Consider the following 18,349-nt stretch of genomic DNA (forward strand, 5'->3'; position numbering starts at 1 on the left):
GCAGCTTACGCTCGAAGGGGGAAGCCATAGTGCGGCGCTGGGAGGGAATTTATTTAATTCTATTTTTATGCGACAACCGTTTTACACACTTTCATACGCTGAACTTGCCTTCGGTCAAAACCACAGGGCACGGAGGTTTCGCTACCCTCACTAACGTTGCATCGCGACTCACCACGATAAATTTCCATGCGCTCCCATGACGGTGTCACATCTAGATAGGATGTGTTGACAAGCCTACTTGACTACTTGACCCAACGCGCTCGAATCGAACGATCGAGTGAAACCTTCGCGACCCTAACATCCAGCCTCCGGACGGTAGTCGACAACATTCAACCCTCGCGCTCGCACGAAGCGAGCCAAGACAACTACAACGACAACAAAATTAGAGACCAACATTGCACACTTTGTACAAATATCTTGCTCAATTCCGCTTCCCACCTTCCCAATAGAACTGCCGGTCCTGTGAGTCGCACGATCGCACCGCAAACAAACCTCCGGCCCAGAAAGTTGCCCGTCCAGCGGATCAACGGCAATATGTCACAGATAGTGCCGGGCAACGCGGCGGGGCATCGTCGAAAAATACATCCAGTGCGTGTACACCATCACGGAATCAGGCCCGTTCGTGCCGGGCGCAACACCGTCGGCGATCTCGACGACCGGTCAGCGTACGCTAGAAATTCGCAAAGACACCATACCAAAGCGATCCTTCGGTAAGAAAATGTTCCTGCTGCCCACACACACACAGACAAACACTTCCTTCGAACGTCCTCCCGGATATACATATGATCACAGGTTCGGCGCACATTACCACCGTTTAAATGTAGATCCCAATTTCGATCGATGCACGCAACAGCAGCATCGTGTGTCATTTGAAGTCCCGTTTGAGTACCGACGATCGTTATCGATGTATCGATTTGCATCGGGGTACAAACGAATGCTTATCACGCAATCGCGTCGCGTCCACCAGGCCAACTTCGATCGTCTCCGCACCACCGCTAACTCCCTTTTAATCTGCCTGCCTGTACGTAGTATCCGTGGCTGTTTCAATGTTGTCTAGACTTGCGAATCAGGTGCAGTTTGTTGTATCGCTTACTAATGTTCTGCCTACGATTTGCGGGGGCCTTCTTGTTCTCCTTGGTTCTCTCTGTCTCGCCCATAGAAGTCCATCGGTTAACCCGCAGCAGCAGCAGAATCAGCGTGTGTACGAGAATGTGCAGCGAGGCTCGATCACTCTACCGGCCGGCAGTGATGTGTTTCTGGAGCCTAACGATAATAGAACACTTGCCTTCAGCTCCCAGTCGGATCCGACGGTACGGAACGCGACCTTTGAAACGCGTGGACAAAAGACGGACCTGTTTTCCGTAATGATCTACTTTCAATTCACCAATCGCTTGTGTTGTTGTTTTTTCTTAAAGATTTATCGTCCTCGGACGGTCGGCCAACCTAGAAGAAAGAATGGACAACACCAACAGGGTCACGGCCACCGGGCAAAGGGTGTGATGACTAGCGCGGGTAGGCGCCGTGGTCTCGCCATGCAGCAAAAGTTTACCGTCATCGATGGCCTCTGCATCAGCTGCCCACCGGAGAAGACGGCCGTCGCCCGTGAGGGACTCGATGGAGTACTGATCGAGCCGCCCGTGCTGGCCACCTGCACCGGCCGGCCCATCTCGAAAGATCTGTACGAGCTGGAGACACTGTTCGGACCGAAGTTTAACTTTGTGCTGCCGCACTCGAACGGCGCACCGTACAGCTTTCTGGCGAAGGTCGTTAGCAAGCTGACCGGCAACACGGTGCTGACGTGCGATCTGCGCTACCGGGTGGTCGTGAAGCAGTGCCGCCGGTACAAGCCAAAGAACCGCGACCTGAAGGTTAGCTGCAGCCTGAACAGCATCTGGGGATCGCGCTGTACGTTCCACTGCCGCAGCGGCGGTTACCTGAGCCGACCGAACGCCTTCGTCAAGTGCGGTGCGAACGAAATCTGGGAGGGCGAGGAACCGTACTGCACGTTTAACGGTAAGAAACACACTCTCGTTTGCGGTGGCCCCTCCGGGTAACTCATCTCTTCCTAACTTTTGCAGATGTGTCGGACGACTACGCGGCCGATAGTGCCGACCCGAGCAATGCGTCCACCACCGATTGCCAGCTGGACATTCCGCCCGCATACGGGAGGTTCGCATGTGATCTCAAGGATACCGAGAGTGCCTCAAACGAACTGGCCATCCCGAACGGGACGGCGTGCCAGGTGATGTGCAACGAGGGCCACTACATCCCCACCCATCTGCAGCCCGCTGCCTACTTCGGGTGCATTGACGGTCAGTGGAACAACACGATGCGCCACTTCTGTTACAAAACCACACAGATCGCCAACGGCAACAGCCAACGGCACCGTGGCTACGGCTAACTCTTTCCGTACATCCCTCGCAGTAGGCGATGTAGAAACAAATAGCTCCAAGTAGCCTATTAGATAGACGATTTCGGTTCGTGGCGGGAGCAGAAGCTAGAAGCAAGAAGAAAATTATCCATTAGTACACCCTAACGAAGACGAAGTCCTTCCTCGCGAAAGGATCGTCACACAACCGAACAATAAAGGACGCCTTGGTCGAAGAAGTTGCCATTTTAACCGCGGAGACCCTACTACATCGCTTGCTCTGATCGCATTCGCATCGAATATGTGCTTTGTTGTCGCTGCGCACCCTTCTCCCTGTGCCCCGAAGGAGGCGAGCAAAATGTTTGTCAGTATTTGTAGCCGGATCGTTGCCGATCCTGCTCGTTTTCTCGTGGCACGGAGGGGGCACGTTATTTAACTATTAAAGAAAAGGAACGCCGGAAGCTGGAGGGGTAAAGGGAAAATGAATGAATTAACTGTAAACGTGTAAAAACACGCACACTTAGTTATACCAAAACTAATTGAAAACTTTACCTTGTTCCTTATTAAATTTGCGTTTAATGTCTTATGATTATGTTTGCCTGGCGAATCTAACAATAATTAAAAGATACAATTTAAGACTTTTAAACGGAAGGAAACCGTTTAGCTTAGAAATCTGTACGATGTCGACGCCGACATCGATAGTGTACGCATGATACATATTTTTTAAGGAAAAAAATTAGAGCCCCCCGAACTATTAATCGGTTTTCTTCCTTTTGCATTTCAACCAAAATGTAAATGTTTTCAAGATAATGGAATGAAAATAATGTTTGGCGCTGAAAATTACTTAAGCCGCGTGCGATGCTAAAAAGATTAGGTTTCTACCATTTCTAACCACAAATATCAATGTCGGGCAAAACTCCTTATGATAAATGATTGTTTATCTCGGGCTCAAAAATAACAAAAAAAGTAATAAACTTTGAAAACAACTATCCGTACCGCGAAGCCTCTTTGAAAGAACCTATGAATACACCAAGTGCGCACCCTGGTAAGAACGTAAAAACATTTCCCCGGAAATTTCTGAAACGAAAAAAAAGTAAGACAATGGGTAAACATGTTTACATGGAAAAAGTAGTGCGTTGTTACTATGTTTTTTTTTCTTTCCTAGTTTCAAACATCCATGTCAACAAGTTTTTATTCATTAGTGTACTACTGTTTATTTTTCATTTATTGTGTTTAAATGGTGTAGTATGGTTTTTTGCTTTGTTTTTACTAACAACTAGAGTAAACATCATAAAACTGCCATAGTATATTTTACCCTAACCATTACATAATTGCCGACAATATTATTTCAGGTTCTTATATAGATGCATTGTCCTGTTGTTTGTTTGGTTGTTTGTTTTACGTTTCTTGTTCCTTTTTCTTTTTTTTTTTTTTTGTTTTGGCAATTTGTAAGTGGAGTGATCTACCATTTATGGATGATGTACGAATAACAGTGGATAGTTTGCTTCCTAATACGAAGTAGAATTCTTATAAAAGTGTAAACTTCACCGCTAAGTAGAGCTTACGGTTGGAATTGAGGATTATAAAAAAAAATAAAATAAAGTATAAAAAGCATTGCGCACTCAGGGTAGAAAAATAGGGCCCCTCTTTATCCATTCTGTGGGCACCTTGGCAGACAACTAGCAGGCAGCAAGAGTGGTGGTGGTGGTGGGTGCAATGCGACATTTCCTTTTCTTTTGAGGAAAAAAGCAGGACGGGCTTCCAAAAACTAATATGCTGCATAAGCTTTGCTGCGACGGACTAGTACATCACGAGACGTGCTGACCGTGGAAAGTAACTAATCTTAACTTCTACTTCATTTCCACCAAAGGAGATAAATCGATGCACCAACGCCAAGGTGCATGTGGTTTGCCGCTATTTTGGGGTCGAAGAAGAGACTTCGGAAGGATCTTATGTTGCGGATTTCCTAGAGCACACTCTTCGACGCATCCGTCGATCGATTATCCGGATCTAGACTTCAAACGACTTGTAATTGCTAACCAGTGACGTGACGAAAAACACATCTATTTGAGGCGTTTTCAGAGACAGCGTGAGTGAAGAGAAGTAGTGTTGAAAAAGATTAGACTGATCGTTCCTTTTATTCGATCCGTTTCCAACGATGCTTTCAAAATATCCATTAACAGAATTAGTCACAAACTCACCAGAGCAAACAAACAGAAACAAATGGCCACCACATCGTTCGGGATAACAGCAAAAAACTCGTTGAGTGAGAGCGGGGTTAAAGAATGTAAATACATGTCAATCATGCAATAGGAAGCATTAAAGGATATTACCGCAAATGGGAGTAGAATGCTTGCGTGTTAGAAACAAAACGTGTTACTGACGTGTCTAATCGGTTCCTAACGATCACTCATCAACGTTCGTTTTATAAAGGTTCCTTTTTCTCATAGTGAAAACTTTTTCCACTTGCACATCATGGAATGTTGAGTTTAACTTAATATTTTGCCTGACGGTAAAAGACAGAAAGTAGTGTCTAGTGGGATCTTTCGTTTTGGATATGATTCATTCTATTGCTAAATCCTTTTCAGACGTTCAATTGCCAACTGCGTAGAACGCCATCCCTTTTTTTAATTGATAGTTTTAAAGAAAAAACAAATACAAATACCGAGCTATTTCACTTGGAATGTCACTGAAGGACCATTGGTGGCAGTTTTTGCCATCCGATCCATTTCTATCTTCCTAACATTGGCATCTCTTGTTGCGTCGATAACGAACGTATCCGTTGGCCTATTCTTTGAGATAGTACGGCGTGCAAAAATGCCTTTAACTAGTGTTAATATAATAGTTATCAAAAATAATAACTGATTTTTTAAATAAGCCAATTGAACTAGCCCATTTTAAGCTACAATAGATTGTAGTTGATTCTGTTGTACTTTTGAGTGAAGGATATCATATTGTAAACGACTGTGCCTTGGCTAAGGTGTAGATAGAGAGTTAGAGAGAAAAATCGGTAACGATAGCAAATTTCGTTTTGCTGGTCAGGAGTGTAAATAGTTGCACGGGTCCTATATCACCGATCGTCACCGTTATGTCGGAGGTTTGTATGCGATTAACAAATGGTACGTGGGAGATAGAGTTTACAAAATATTCTCCATTCGATACCCGATCTCCCAAAACAAAAGGAGAATCGAGAAGGTCGATTCGGTTATCATTCCATTGAGTTCTGATTAAGTTAGGAGCGCGGAGGAAAACTTGCAGGGGTCGGATAACGATAACGTTCAACTTCACTCGTCACACACACGATTCAAACTAACATTGATACCTTGGCTCTGCTGCGTCTCCAGCTCGCGAACGATGAAATCCCGCAAGTTTTCGTACGCCTGTTTGAGATTGTTGTTTTGTACCACCACGTCAAAGTTTCCGGCGGTTGTACCTGAAATAACAAGTAGCATAGGACAGTTAACACCGGGTAATGGTTAGGACGAATGCGACCGCTCAACACATACCGTATTCAATTTCAATGCGAGCCGTATTGAGACGCTTCTGCAAGCTTTCCTCGGTTTCCGTTTTACGACCACGCAACCGACGCTCGAGCTCTTCGATGGACGGTGGGTTTACAAACACGAGCAGTGGATTTAATCGGTCCGAGACGCGAATCTGCTTAACACCCTCGATCTCAATGTCCAGCACGCACACCTTGCCTTGGCGCTGAACGTTCTCAACCGCCTTTTTGCTGTCAAAATGCATTTGAACGTTTAAAAGAAGCACGCAACGACATCACATTGGCTCCGAAAAGAATTATTACCTGGTACCGTACATATTGCCACTGAACACGGCCGTTTCGATGAACTCCCCATTCTCGATGGCGGCCTGCATCTCCTCCACGGAAACGAAGTGATAGTGAATGCCGTTTTCCTCCCCGGGTCGAGGCTTACGGGTCGTGTGCGAGACACTAACGGTGAAAGTAATAATTGGATTAATATGAAACGCTTATCGGCAGAGCGCATCGCCTACTCTTACCTGAAACCGAAGGTATCGGGAAATTCTTTAAAGAGCTTCTTCAGCAGCGTACTCTTACCCGAGCCCGATGGGCCACAGATAACGAGTGGGCGGGGGCCTTGCTTAACCATGTTGCTGTTGAGGCTTGAAAATGCTGTGCGAAGAGTAACGTCGTAAAGAATTAGTTCACCCACGGGGTACCGGAAGTGTGATGTAGTACTACCGAAACGTCTGCTCTTTTAACGTACGATGGCGGGCCTCTAATGGGGACGTTCTACTTCAAGCAACACCAAGTACAGAATGACCGGTGAATTCGGATGGCGTATCGGTTACACGAAGGTAGGATCAATAAAGCAAACAGGCAGACATGCACTACACTTAGCGACTAAAGCTAATGATAAATAATGTCTTCTCCACCGGGAACAGAAGGAGTGGCCAGTCGCGCACACTCACATAGACACACAGAGACGTTGAGAATTTTTTTTTTCCAACACGCAATATTCTACACGGTCAAATGCGACCACGACCTAATTTGCCGTCTACTGTCCTGCCCTGAACCCTCGGCCTAGCTTCGCAACAGGATCCTTGTCCGTGCAAAAGAAAGCAAAATGACGAGGATGAGTCACACAATTATTCCAATCCAATCTCACTTCACTAGAATACAGGTCTTCAGTTCTTATTTTTCCTTCTGTACACGTCACCGTGAAAAATATTCTGCACGAATCGGACCCAGAACCCCGGTCAACAACCAAATAAAAAAAATAAAACTGCAGTTTCTTTGCACCAACGGGATTTAATTTCACAATGCACTAGATTTACCCGAGAGTTGAGAAGTAAGGTCGTGCCCGCGATGACCGCGTGTACAGTGTTGCAAATGGCGCAGTTTGTACGGGTTCCGGCTCTCCCGTGATCTTGATCCAGCAGCGTATGGATATGGACTAAGCCCGGATCGGGTCGCGTAAGTGAATATCATCCTCGTCGTTGTTCAGGCGTATCCTGTCATGCGCAAAACGATTCGCCACCGTTCGTGGCGATGCGCGCGCAATCCGAAATCGAGGGGATCGTGCTTTCGTGCGTTTCGGAGCAGAAGATCTACCGTTTCCGTTTTCGGTTGCTATGGCCGGATTGGTGGCCAACACGTTTACACGGATTGTCAATCTATTTTATCTAGCTAAAGAAGGAATGTGAGAGTCAGTTTGAGGTTAGGTTTTCCAATCCGCTACGGAACATTATTAATCACGTGGTTGTGAAATGGCCAACTAGGTCCCACTGTGGCTCGCTGTGACAAGTGTACGGGAAAATATGTTCTTAACATTTTGTTTTAGCATCAATCCACTCCGACGAGTGCTTTGATTGAGTATTTCCAGCAAAAAATTACAGGCCAAAACGTTTGTAGCCTTGTATTACGTTAATGGGCCGCTCGGCCCTGACGCAAACCAATTACAGCATCCTTAAATTTTCGTCACGACTGACTAAAGAGTGCCGTGCAGTGTACAGATTTATTTTCTATCCTTCGTCAGATGGTCAATTAAATCTGTCTGATGCGCTTCTACAAATAACAGCTAACCCATGCTCTTTGGCGCTATTTCTAGTGCAGCGAAACCGGATCGATCCTTGCTGTTTCGCAAACCATTATTATTCCATAGCCTCGCCCGCTTTGATTTGGAATTTGATAAGCATCATTATTCCGCCGATCTGGGGTAGGGTGAATTAAGCGTATCTGTAACGCATGCCACGCGCCTACGGTGCAAAGGTGGGATGAGGCCGCGCGATTGGCAGCGAACGTGTACGCATCTATTAATAGTACGCACAAATGCAGGTTTATTAGCAGCCGATCGTAAGGAAAATAAATACATAAATCCCTTACTCATATTCGCATGTTACCATGGGGCGCAATGATGCCAGCGCATGAAATATGGTTTCATGAAAGGACTAAAGCTATTCCAACCGCTCTCCTACTCTACCCTGCCTTCTTTGTATCTTCGGCATTTCAAGGATTTCGCATTTCGAGACTGATGCGTTTTCTCAGCAGACGATACGAATAAACCGGCTCATTGTGTCTGATGATGCTGTGCTGGGGGGTACTGCTCGTTTGTGACGTTGCAAATGCATTGTTCGCTCAGCGTCATGCAATATTCGTGCCAACTCATATGTACAAAACTAAAGGATGTGTATTGTGTTCCACCGGGTGTTTCGATATGCACAGTGTACTTCTAGTATATTCTACTTCAACCTACTTGGATGGCGCGTAATCTGTAAGAAGCAACAAACGATAAGTTACAAGCGACACTGCGGTGGATACAAGTAAAAGGAATTGGCACTACCAATCTACTGTAAAGCGGTTCTACTTTTCATTGGAAAGGCATGTGCAAGGATTTGTTTTACTCACCCCTCGCAACCAGAACGGTTAGTGTGAGCATAGTGAATGGTTTATATGGTGTGAAATGCCGGCTGGGAAATGTATGTTAGTCACACAATGCTTGCAGCTGAGATTTAGGCAATGTTAATTTGGAAATGAATGCTTTTGTTTGCACAGCCCGATGCAGGTGACTTAAGCGAACACGATGAGTCGTTGATAGGGGGTTGTTTTAGAGTAATTCAGTTAGGATTCGTAGCTGGAAACCGTAGAAAGGCTGTTGCTGTGAGGTAGAACTGTTTGTGAAATATCCTTATGATGCTTTTTTTGGCACAGTTTTCGTCTCGCACGAGAATGTTGTGCAGCGGATGCTGTAACTCGCCGGTTTTGCTTTTTCTTACGGTTTTCCTTCTTCACTGGCAGTATTTCGTGGCCTAATTACCTTTGGCTAGATACCGATGATTAGTGCCCTGCTGGTGCAGATTCCGGGGGAGTGCAGTAAAAGCTTTATTTTGGCAGATTAGTTTCCCACACGAGCCTAATTGTTGCGCTGCAATCCGGCACAGAACGTTGTTGAGTAACATCAGTGGAATTTTCCACGACAGAGAAACCGCACTCCGGAGCCTACCGGTATCGTTGATGTTTTTGCACTAACCGAACGCGAGCCAATTTGCCCGATCGGAGCTGAGAAAAGTCACCAACACACTCGCGAAATACGGTGAAAAGCACGAATTTTTCACAGCGTACGGATTTTCCACTTTCGTTCGCGATCGGGAAATTTATTCTACAAACACGTTTCGCCGAAATGTGATGTTTTGTTCTGAGCTAGTGTCAACATGGAATGACAACTCGGCAGGATGATTTCTTTTGTCATGCCATCAATCCATTTCGTCAATCCACTGTGACACTAGCTTTGAAAAATGCCCTTTAATAATCGTTACGAAAAATTTACGATTTTTCGCTAAAAGTTTATTCCTGTACCGAGTTTCTAAAGAAAAATTCTGCTGTCTATTCACTCTTCACTTAATTAGATGGTATACTGTAGGTAAAATGTTATTTGAACGTTTCTAAACAAAGTAAAGAAGACGAATTGTGTATAGGATTAAGCGTCGCCCGAATCAAAGTAATCTTTGTAGTCACAACGTAGCGTTTGCCGTGACGAAGATGTCGAAATTACTAACACTCCGCCGTCCTACGACAATATCAAAATTAATTCAAGAATTACCAGAACAGGCCGAATCTCGAACACTCGAAAACATTCCACAATGGAGCGATACGCCACCGTTTGGAAAACTTCCCGATCGCCAATGTCCCGTGCACTCAACGAACCTTTCCAGGGGCACTCTCGGACAACCAATTGGACGATTTGCTGGAAGCCACGGATTCGATAGGCAAGATCCCATGCTTCAGATCGCTCGCGTTGATTATCATCTTCTGCACGATAAGCATTTACTGAAATTTTTCACACCTGCTAGGAAGAAGGTACTACAAAGGATATTTTGAAAGGCTGGCGATATTGATATGAAATGTGTTTCCCTCTATTTCTAGAACTTAAAATTTCACGGCCTGATCGGTGATGAAGGAAAAGTAAATTGTTCCATGAAGTTGTTGAACGACCATCGGAAGATTCTTTATTTGCAAATAAGGGACAATTTACAGAAACAGCTCCGGCGGATGGTATGTCTTGATTTGTTAAAATTAGCCTACTCACAGAATTGTGTAAGCATTTCTTTAATTTTCCAGGACAATGAAAGAAAAGATGTGCATCATTGGCATAGAGTCGAAAATTATCTAAATGAAAACGAGGACTACAACGAAAAGTTAATGGTCAGAATTGAACGATCCAAAAACATATTTTTAGATAAACTTAATCGGTAAATTCATTACATTAAAAATAAATACAAGAAGATGATCGCAACATTTCTTCATAGGTGGAAAGATGCTCTGGAAAAATATCATCAACGGACAAAAATTATTACAACTGAACGAAATTGCGAAAAACAACAGCGAATATCTGAAGGGCATCGACGAGATCTGCTGAACAATATACGGCTTCAGGAGTTGTTAGCCAATCGCAGAAGGTATGTGGCTTTGGTTTTAGCGGAGCGTGGCCAAATTAAGTGATCCTTTCCAATTGATTTAGACATCAGCTGATACTAAAGAGGCGGCTCCGTGAACGAGATGATTTGTTGAAACAACGTATCATCACAAACAAACGGCGCAACGCAGAGTTAAGATTAACGAGGGTAAATACATCGAAAAACAGATATTATAGTTCGACTAGACATGATTTACAAGATTGACATGCTTCCAGCGTCAGGAACATTTTCGTGTACATTACATGGCATACATACGTGAACGCAACGAAGCCAGGGAGATGTTAGAACATTGGCTCACCGAAACGGAGATGAAAATTCTTGAACGCAAAGAAATGTATAGACGTCAACATACGAAACTTGAAGAGGAAATGGTTCGTAGAAAGACTGGGAACCTTACTAGAAGATATCAAAGGCGCAGTAAGAAAGCTCTTATGCAAGCTCTCTTGCATGAATACAAGAAGCCAACCTCTGATAGTACAGCTTCCGAGGCGAAACAAACTATCGAACGGGCGATCAATGCAGCATACACCATCCACGCAACCCTAAGCCATACCACCAGCAGCATGATGATCATTGACACAGCAAGGCAATTCATTGCCGATCTACAGGACAATCCTATTGAACCTTTACCACTGGACAAACAAACCGTAAGATATGTAGTCGATCGGCTACATGAGCAGATGGAACTTATACTGCAGGAAACGGTAAAGCAGGCGTTGAAACTGATCGAGCAAGTGGTGAGCAGAAAGTTAGAGCGCATCGACGGGTTGTACCACTTTCGATCTTCACTATCGTACAAATCGTGTGATGAGCAGGAAACCACGTGTTCCAGACGCTTAAGAAAGATTCTCTCGAGAGTGTCACTAGGTCCCGTTTCAATTCTGGAGGAGTATGAAACGGACAGCTTTTCATTCAAGAAATGTAAAAACCGACCTCCAACACCTGTGACATCCGTAACATCCATGGTCAAGTGTACCATGCTTCAGACGGAACAAGAACGATCAAGTACAACCAGACTAGAAATGTCGCCCGAGTCGGCGATTAGCCAGCGCATCCATTCCGAAGATTATCCACTGATTCACATCATGTACAGCCAGCGCCGCTATTTGGAAAACAATTTGCTAAAATACCGCATGATTGTACAACTATTTATAGAGCAGCGCATTTTGACCTGCGTGCCGGATCTAGCGCGGTTTGCGGTTGCTAAGAAAGTACCACCCGGATTCGATAAGGATAAATTGCTGCATCGGACCGCAACCGCGATATTAAAGTTCCCGGAAAGTGCTCAAGATTATGCCAGTGCGCTACTTGCTTCAGTGGAGCATCTTTCAATTGTGGCAATGCAAGAAATATACAAAATTTTGAATGAAACATAAACCAGGCCTCCTCACTGAAAGTAAAATAAACATATGGGTAAATTCAATAAACTGTGTTCAATAAATTTCAAACAGTTTTCCAATAACAAATCGATAATTTATTCAAAAAACGATTTAAAACAGAAAAGTAAAGAAACAATAAAATGCTTTTACACTTTACGTTAGGAAGCTGAGGAGAGAGCAGCTTAAGCGATCATTTTCGCTAACCGACCATCGTCGAACATTTTTTTGATGTCCGTGCCACCACCGACAAAGTTGCCATTTATGAACACACGGGGAACCTAATAGGAAAGATGTTGATAAGCGAATTGCCTTAAAGCGCACAATAAACAACTACTTACGGTCTTGGCTCCGGTCAACTCTCCTAGAACGGATTGAATTTCATCACCATCGTTGCGCTTATCAAGTTCGTAGCATGCGTACTCTTGATTCAGTTTCTTGAAGGGCTGGAATGAGTGTATGTAGGAAGAATTTCACTATGAGTCAACAACACAAAATTAATACTTTGTCAGCCCGCAGACACGTCACATTAGTCATCAATAAAACTATAATACGGTCAACTTGATGAATCTTATCCGTTGTTTGGATCAAACACACTTGCTCTTACCTCCTTTGCCATGGTACAGTAGGGGCAGTAGGTCTTCGAGAAGATTACCACCTTATCCTTGGCGATGGCGCTCTTAACAAATTCTGCTACTGGTCCACTCATGTTTGCTGGTATACTGCGGCCTATTCCCATTCGATGATGCTGCTGCGCCTATCGAGTCTTAACTTTTCTTCTTACACCTTCTGGCGTAATGTGCCTCCCTTTGCTTTCTTCCGGCAAAGGGCGGAAAGATGTGGGAGGAATGTGCGACATTTTTTTCTTCTTCTTGTTGTTTACCCAATATAGGACAATTGACAGCTGTCATCGATTGTTTGGTTGACAACTGTTATTTGTTTCTAATTTAACTTAGCCGAAATTACATTAGATTTTACATTTAATTTCGTAGTAAAACTGAAGGAGGTAACATTAATCGATGCATATACAATAAAGCATATCTTCATGCCCTCAACGTTTCCAATTTCGTTTGAAAAATATCCCTTTATCTGTCAATGTCAGTTTTGACAATTCACCTGCCAATTCACCAATGCCTGCAATTGGATCGTGATGTGCAGTGTGGTGCATGTGAAGCCGCTAAATAATTTGCTAAATTCAAGTGTAAAAAAGGTTTGAAATCGTGCATTGAACTACGTTTTCGATAGACAAAGGTAAGTATCACAAAAATGAAGTAAATGTAGAGGCCCATGATGTGTGAAACGTGTTTAAACTACATGTGAAAGTAATCCATCCCGGTCGACCATCGTCAGCTACAAAAAATCGGCCATTTTTGTTACACCGTCACGGATATGGCGACGTACCGTGACGTACGCGTTCTTATATTTCTTTTTTCTTCCGTCTTGTCCTTTTGCGGGAAGACTCGAAGAAGAAAGTTCTTTTTCGAGCTGTGATACGGCAATCTAAATTAAACATTTCTCTGTTAGTGTTGCCGGATGGTTTCCTTTGTACCCGAAAAACAGTTGTCCCTGAATGCTTTCTTCTTCGAAGGTAATCTCTAGGCCGGGTAACCGACGGACAATATATTTCAGTTCCATTTCCCTCTAGCCGCTATTGCCTTTGCTATGTCAAATGTTATAAATCGTTCATGTATTCGCTTCGTTTTATTATTATGTTACTGTTCTTAAAGACTTCCGGGTTCTCGCCAACCGTCGCCGGGTAATTCGCTGCCGAAACCGTCGCCGCCGTCGTCGTAGTCGTCGCTACGCCCACTGCCCCGTCCGCAGTTGTCGTTTTATAACGTGGTCCGGTTTTGAGGAAAATTTTATTGCGACACGGAGTACACGGGATATACTCGCCAGCTCGCGTAAAGGTATTCACTCACTGTCGTTTTCCAGTGTCCCCACCGTAGTAGGGACCGACAAGACACACGCGATCCATTCGACCTCCCTCGCGCCCTAACCGTCGACCTTTGGGTGGCCTGCGAGCCCCAAGATCCGTTCGTGACTCCCCGGTACAAGAAACACCGTCAAAATAGATCAATCAAGCGATAGCGGCCGCGAACTGCCGGCCGGAACGTTCAAGCTGTTCATCGGCAATGTAGACGAGAAGACGCAGCCGTCCGAGCTGCGACCACTGTTCGAAAAGTACGGCACGGTGGTCGAGTGCGACGTGGTCAAGAATTTTGGCTTCGTGCACATGGAAAATGAAGATCACGGCCGGGAAGCGATCCAGCACCTGAACGGGTACGTGATCAACGGGCAACCGATCAAGGTGGAGGCGGCCAGGAGCCGCCGGGCACCGAACGCCAACACGACGAAGATCTTCGTCGGCAACCTGACGGACAAGACGCGCGCCCCGCAAGTTCGCGAGCTGTTTCAGAAGTTCGGTACCGTCATCGAGTGCGATATCGTGCGCAACTACGGCTTCGTCCACCTGGACCCGACCGGGGACGTGAACGACGCGATCCGGGAACTGAACGGCATGATGGTGGACGGCCAGCCGATGAAGGTGCAGGTGTCCACCAGCCGCGTGCGCCCGAAGCCCGGCATGGGCGATCCGGAGCAGTGCTATCGGTGCGGTCGGGCCGGCCACTGGTCGAAGGAGTGCCCGCGACTGATCTGGGCCGAACGGGGCTTCCGCGAACGCAGCATGTACGCCCGGGATCCGTATCCGCCGCCGCCACCGCCACCCTTCCTTCGCGATCGTATTATGGACGGATTTAGGGTAAAATCGAAACTTTTCACTCACACCTCCTACACCACTCTCTTTCTATCGCGCTTTCTCCATCCTTACGTCCTCAATTTTCCTATCTTTTGTTGTATGCGAAATCGTGCTACCAAATATATGGCACTTTTATTAACAATTTCAAACAATGTGGCAATTGCTTTAATAAAACTATTTTATGTAGATCAAATTATAGTCCGGGCCATACATATCAAAATCAATAGTATTATATTCCAGATAATGAAGTCAACTGAATCAATCAACTGTAAAAGGATCATCTGCGACAGACCTTTGGCAATTAGTGCCCGGACTATAAACAATTTGTGTAATTATCAGTTCACTGTTTATCACTCAAAATTACCGTATTCTTCTACTTGTTTGTGTTTGCTACTACTTGCGAAAAATCGATTTGAAGAACCTTCGGTTTCATTTTCAAGAACTTCCAGTCTTTGACCTTGGCTTTTTTCTTGTTCAAAATGAACACACATAAACTAAGCAGCCTAATTTGTTTTTATTTTCACTCGCGTCTTGATTTCACAGGATACCTTCGACTACTATGATCGGTATGAGGATCCGCGTGATCTGTTCGAGCGTCGTTACGCCATCCGTGGACGTGACTTTCCCCCCATGAGACGCGAACCGATGCCACCGATTCCACCGCTGATGCGACGCAGTGTGGCCGAAAGCAGTCGCAGTAGCAGCAGCTACGAAACGATGTTTAGCCGACGAACGCCACCACCCAGTAGCCGCAACGGTAGCAGCAGCATCAGCCGGTTCGGTGTGTACGAGGACTTTAGCCGCGACTCGTTCGATGACCGACGTGGACTGCGCGGTCCCTCACCGACCCATCGCTACGCACCCTACTGAGACGGGCTGAACTAGGGAGGGGGCGTCTATCTGGGAGAAAGAATCAATGGAAATCACCGAAAAGACTAAATCCGGGCCGCCGCTACCGGCCGATCGATCAAATCAAACTCCCAGTTGTACAGCAAAACTTCCGATAGTAAGACGTAACCTTCCCGAGGCAAGGGTGCTGAGATCACGGAACTGAACTGGATTGCTAGACACCGGAAGAATTGATTCACTAGGGCCCTGAATTATCGCAGGTGCATGGCAGGCATTTGATTTGACAGTGTTTAGACAAAACAAAGGAGGCACAACAACAACCATCACCTTATTTACTCTCATAAGCACACGAGGTTGTTACGGTCGATACTGGCAGTATAGGAGAAGGACGGACGGAGAAACGGTATCCTGCAAGGCATACTAGATCTATCGATACCTGCTCCAATCTTGCATTAGGCTTGCGTGTGCATGTTGAAGGATATGCTCAAGAAGGAGGATCAATACTGATGACGTACTCTGTAAGATAGCTTGCATCTCTATTTCAAGCACGGATGTCGTGCCGGTTCAATGTGTTTTCGGGGTTTTAAGTTAGAAAGTGTACACATACTAAGTAATGTAAACCCGTCATAACGTAAATGTCTTAAGTTCGTATCGTACATATTCAACGATATCATTAAGCTACCGATAGTTTTAACTGTTCATGCGTCAGTAATTTTTATTGCCCTTTACTTCTCTGTATTTCCTCTTGTAAGGAATTGAGACGAACTGAAACTTTATTTTATCCCAGAAAAAGAGTTAATTTTCGAAGTTTTTTTATTATTTTGTCTTTCAATAACACGAAAATGAATTAATCGATGAATAGAAAAAGGACGATAAAAAGAAATGTTTGTCGCTCGTAAAAGGGCTTAAATGAGAACTGGAAAATAGTTGATATAATTGATAAACTTAACTCATAAATAAAAGAGTATTTTAAAAGTCTAAATATGACCATGTTAAAACCATTTGCTTCACTTGGAAAGAATCGTCTTTGTCGACGACTGCACATATTATAATAATTTGCCATGTTAAAAGTGTCTGTAATCCGTATCCTGTGGCCTTTTGGAAGGACTATCATCTGTGTATTCTTAAATAATACTCAAACACTCCTTTAACTACGAATATTCTTTTATTCCGCAAGGTTGGTAACCAATGCGAGGCCGCAAAGCGTCGCTAATCTAATCACAGTGTTGTACAGACTCGAATTTTCTCCCTACTCTCTTCAGCTGCCTGCATGAGACCCAGCCAATCTACAGGTCCTTCCAGCCGTACTTGTTTTTGTCCTTCCCCTTGTCTTTGTCCCTGCTGTAGTCCTTCGGACCCTTGTTGTCGGTGTACTTTGCGTCCGGTTTACCTTCCGGCTTTTCCGGTGGACAATAGCAACACCGTGCTTGCGAGTCCAGGTACGATTTGCAGCCTAGTGTGATTGTCCCGGTGAAGAGCATTTTTGCTGCTGCTTTGCATCCTACGAATGAAGAAGATTTAACGACTCTGTAAGAACCCGTTTTATAGCCGTAAGTAATTCTTTACCTTTAACAACGATATCACCAACGACGTTCTTTTCGTACTCGTCGCAGTATTTGTAGAGGCATCGCTTGAAATCCAAGTCGCAGAGTTCCTTATCGCTGTTGCACGTGTCGTAGCAGATATCGTGGGAATTGCAGCACTGTTCCATCTCAACCGCGGGCAAATATTCGGTACTGATTTTCATCCCCAGCGATCCACAACCGTCCGACTGGGGCACATAGAATTTATTCTTCGTCGGTGTTATATCTGTGGACATGGAAAAAAAAAATGTCAATGCCGCATACCATTCAAGTACCCAAAGCGATTCACATTTTCCTACCTCCAGGACATTTGTACACACAATTTTCTTCTACGGCCGCGTCAAACACTTCGTGGACGACTTTGAACTTCTTCGCCACATGCATCACATTTTTCATCACGTCACCGAAGACGGCTTCGGCAGCGATGATGGCATCACGCAGGTTAGCAATCATGTTCGATCCGTAGCCGGTGTAGGCGTACGTTAGGAATGTGAGCGAATAAATCGCCACCTTCATGTATGGGATTTGCATTGTGTTTCAGATCTAGCTCGTCGTTGTTGCTGGCGGAAAATTCAGTCCAAAAACATACACTCCTTTGTGTAACGTTTGATATCCTTTCACTCAAATGGTAAAACTTATCCACTGCTTGTTTCGTTCGTTTTTTTCACCCTCTATTTAAATGACGTCCAACGTTCTGCGCCCAGGTGTTCCGAAATCAACCCAGGGATGGCTGACGTGGTCGACAGTCCTTCTTTAGCGCTTACCGGATGGTAACGCTCAAGCGGAAACATCAAGCACTTCTGCAAAATTTTGGGTTTATTTTTAGCTGTAATTTTGTCATAAATTAACTAAGGACAATTACGCGCAGCGGCAGCCGCCGGATAGAGCTTGTTTGTTTTGATAGAAAGCGTTTATAAATAAACCGCAGCGGCTGATGCACCAGCTGTGTCAAACTAAC

The 18,349-nt window shown here is 44.9% G+C and overlaps 6 protein-coding genes across 8 annotated transcripts; 3 read left to right on the top strand and 3 right to left on the bottom strand.

The window, feature by feature from the left end:
* Window positions 1-203: 203 nt before the first annotated feature.
* On the top strand, window positions 204-3,349 carry LOC131258583 (uncharacterized). The gene is made up of 4 exons (XM_058259932.1): window positions 204-710; window positions 1,160-1,310; window positions 1,416-2,013; window positions 2,079-3,349. Exons 1-4 carry the CDS (start codon window positions 535-537, stop codon window positions 2,399-2,401), a joined length of 1,248 nt encoding a protein of 415 aa, XP_058115915.1. The 5' UTR covers window positions 204-534; the 3' UTR covers window positions 2,402-3,349.
* Window positions 3,350-3,719: 370 nt separating this feature from the next.
* Window positions 3,720-9,518, bottom strand: LOC131258585 (uncharacterized). Of its 3 annotated transcripts, XR_009178096.1 has the most exons (6): window positions 9,166-9,518; window positions 6,389-6,521; window positions 6,174-6,320; window positions 5,875-6,101; window positions 4,570-5,801; window positions 3,720-4,431 (listed from the first exon to the last, which is right to left on the bottom strand). XR_009178096.1 is itself a non-coding variant. In XM_058259934.1 (5 exons), the coding sequence occupies exons 1-5, from the start codon at window positions 9,305-9,307 to the stop codon at window positions 5,653-5,655; spliced, it is 798 nt and encodes a 265-aa protein (XP_058115917.1). In that variant the 5' UTR covers window positions 9,308-9,518; the 3' UTR covers window positions 3,720-5,652. The 3 variants fall into 3 exon arrangements, 2 of the variants coding, with proteins under 2 accessions (XP_058115917.1, XP_058115918.1); XM_058259934.1 differs by having other exon boundaries at window positions 3,720-5,801; XM_058259935.1 differs by lacking the exon at window positions 9,166-9,518 and adding an exon at window positions 8,757-9,141 and having other exon boundaries at window positions 3,720-5,801.
* Window positions 9,519-9,887: 369 nt separating this feature from the next.
* LOC131268868 (uncharacterized) lies at window positions 9,888-12,200 on the top strand. Its single transcript, XM_058271160.1, has 5 exons — window positions 9,888-10,205; window positions 10,467-10,597; window positions 10,655-10,804; window positions 10,867-10,969; window positions 11,038-12,200. Exons 1-5 carry the CDS (start codon window positions 9,888-9,890, stop codon window positions 12,196-12,198), a joined length of 1,863 nt encoding a protein of 620 aa, XP_058127143.1. The 3' UTR covers window positions 12,199-12,200.
* A 73-nt stretch (window positions 12,201-12,273) lies between these two features.
* Window positions 12,274-13,015, bottom strand: LOC131258589 (uncharacterized). Its single transcript, XM_058259939.1, has 3 exons — window positions 12,806-13,015; window positions 12,540-12,644; window positions 12,274-12,479 (listed from the first exon to the last, which is right to left on the bottom strand). Exons 1-3 carry the CDS (start codon window positions 12,935-12,937, stop codon window positions 12,384-12,386), a joined length of 333 nt encoding a protein of 110 aa, XP_058115922.1. The 5' UTR covers window positions 12,938-13,015; the 3' UTR covers window positions 12,274-12,383.
* Window positions 13,016-13,335: 320 nt separating this feature from the next.
* LOC131258584 (RNA-binding protein lark) lies at window positions 13,336-16,784 on the top strand. The gene is made up of 3 exons (XM_058259933.1): window positions 13,336-13,449; window positions 13,926-14,962; window positions 15,503-16,784. The coding sequence occupies exons 2-3, from the start codon at window positions 14,435-14,437 to the stop codon at window positions 15,827-15,829; spliced, it is 855 nt and encodes a 284-aa protein (XP_058115916.1). The 5' UTR covers window positions 13,336-13,449; window positions 13,926-14,434; the 3' UTR covers window positions 15,830-16,784.
* Window positions 16,785-16,965: 181 nt separating this feature from the next.
* On the bottom strand, window positions 16,966-18,278 carry LOC131258588 (group XIIA secretory phospholipase A2). The gene is made up of 3 exons (XM_058259937.1): window positions 17,691-18,278; window positions 17,375-17,617; window positions 16,966-17,309 (listed from the first exon to the last, which is right to left on the bottom strand). Exons 1-3 carry the CDS (start codon window positions 17,920-17,922, stop codon window positions 17,095-17,097), a joined length of 690 nt encoding a protein of 229 aa, XP_058115920.1. The 5' UTR covers window positions 17,923-18,278; the 3' UTR covers window positions 16,966-17,094.
* Between the last annotated feature and the right edge of the window lie 71 nt (window positions 18,279-18,349).

Source organism: Anopheles coustani, chromosome 3 (genome assembly GCF_943734705.1).
Source record: "Anopheles coustani chromosome 3, idAnoCousDA_361_x.2, whole genome shotgun sequence".
NCBI classification, from domain to species: Eukaryota; Metazoa; Arthropoda; class Insecta; order Diptera; family Culicidae; genus Anopheles; species Anopheles coustani.

Bases quoted from the DNA above. Each gene is read 5' to 3' on its own strand.
- LOC131258583 (XM_058259932.1), top strand. From the start codon at position 535: ATGTCACAGATAGTGCCGGGCAACGCGGCGGGGCATCGTCGAAAAATA. The intron at 711-1,159 runs GTAAGAAAATGT...TCTCGCCCATAG, and splicing joins CATACCAAAGCGATCCTTCG to AAGTCCATCGGTTAACCCGC. The intron at 2,014-2,078 runs GTAAGAAACACA...TAACTTTTGCAG, and splicing joins ACCGTACTGCACGTTTAACG to ATGTGTCGGACGACTACGCG.
- LOC131258585 (XM_058259934.1), bottom strand. From the start codon at position 9,307: ATGTTACTCAACAACGTTCTGTGCCGGATTGCAGCGCAACAATTAGGC. The intron at 6,522-9,165 runs GTAATTAGGCCA...CTCTTCGCACAG, and splicing joins TCATCGGTATCTAGCCAAAG to CATTTTCAAGCCTCAACAGC. The intron at 6,321-6,388 runs GTAAGAGTAGGC...TTTCACCGTTAG, and splicing joins CCCGATACCTTCGGTTTCAG to TGTCTCGCACACGACCCGTA.
- LOC131268868 (XM_058271160.1), top strand. From the start codon at position 9,888: ATGTCGAAATTACTAACACTCCGCCGTCCTACGACAATATCAAAATTA. The intron at 10,598-10,654 runs GTAAATTCATTA...ATTTCTTCATAG, and splicing joins TTTTTAGATAAACTTAATCG to GTGGAAAGATGCTCTGGAAA. The intron at 10,970-11,037 runs GTAAATACATCG...ACATGCTTCCAG, and splicing joins CAGAGTTAAGATTAACGAGG to CGTCAGGAACATTTTCGTGT.
- LOC131258589 (XM_058259939.1), bottom strand. From the start codon at position 12,937: ATGGGAATAGGCCGCAGTATACCAGCAAACATGAGTGGACCAGTAGCA. The intron at 12,645-12,805 runs GTAAGAGCAAGT...CACTCATTCCAG, and splicing joins ACTGTACCATGGCAAAGGAG to CCCTTCAAGAAACTGAATCA. The intron at 12,480-12,539 runs GTAAGTAGTTGT...CTTTCCTATTAG, and splicing joins AGTTGACCGGAGCCAAGACC to GTTCCCCGTGTGTTCATAAA.
- LOC131258584 (XM_058259933.1), top strand. From the start codon at position 14,435: ATGGAAAATGAAGATCACGGCCGGGAAGCGATCCAGCACCTGAACGGG. The intron at 14,963-15,502 runs GTAAAATCGAAA...TTGATTTCACAG, and splicing joins GTATTATGGACGGATTTAGG to GATACCTTCGACTACTATGA.
- LOC131258588 (XM_058259937.1), bottom strand. From the start codon at position 17,922: ATGCAAATCCCATACATGAAGGTGGCGATTTATTCGCTCACATTCCTA. The intron at 17,618-17,690 runs GTAGGAAAATGT...CCATGTCCACAG, and splicing joins TGTGTACAAATGTCCTGGAG to ATATAACACCGACGAAGAAT. The intron at 17,310-17,374 runs GTAAAGAATTAC...CTTCATTCGTAG, and splicing joins TGGTGATATCGTTGTTAAAG to GATGCAAAGCAGCAGCAAAA.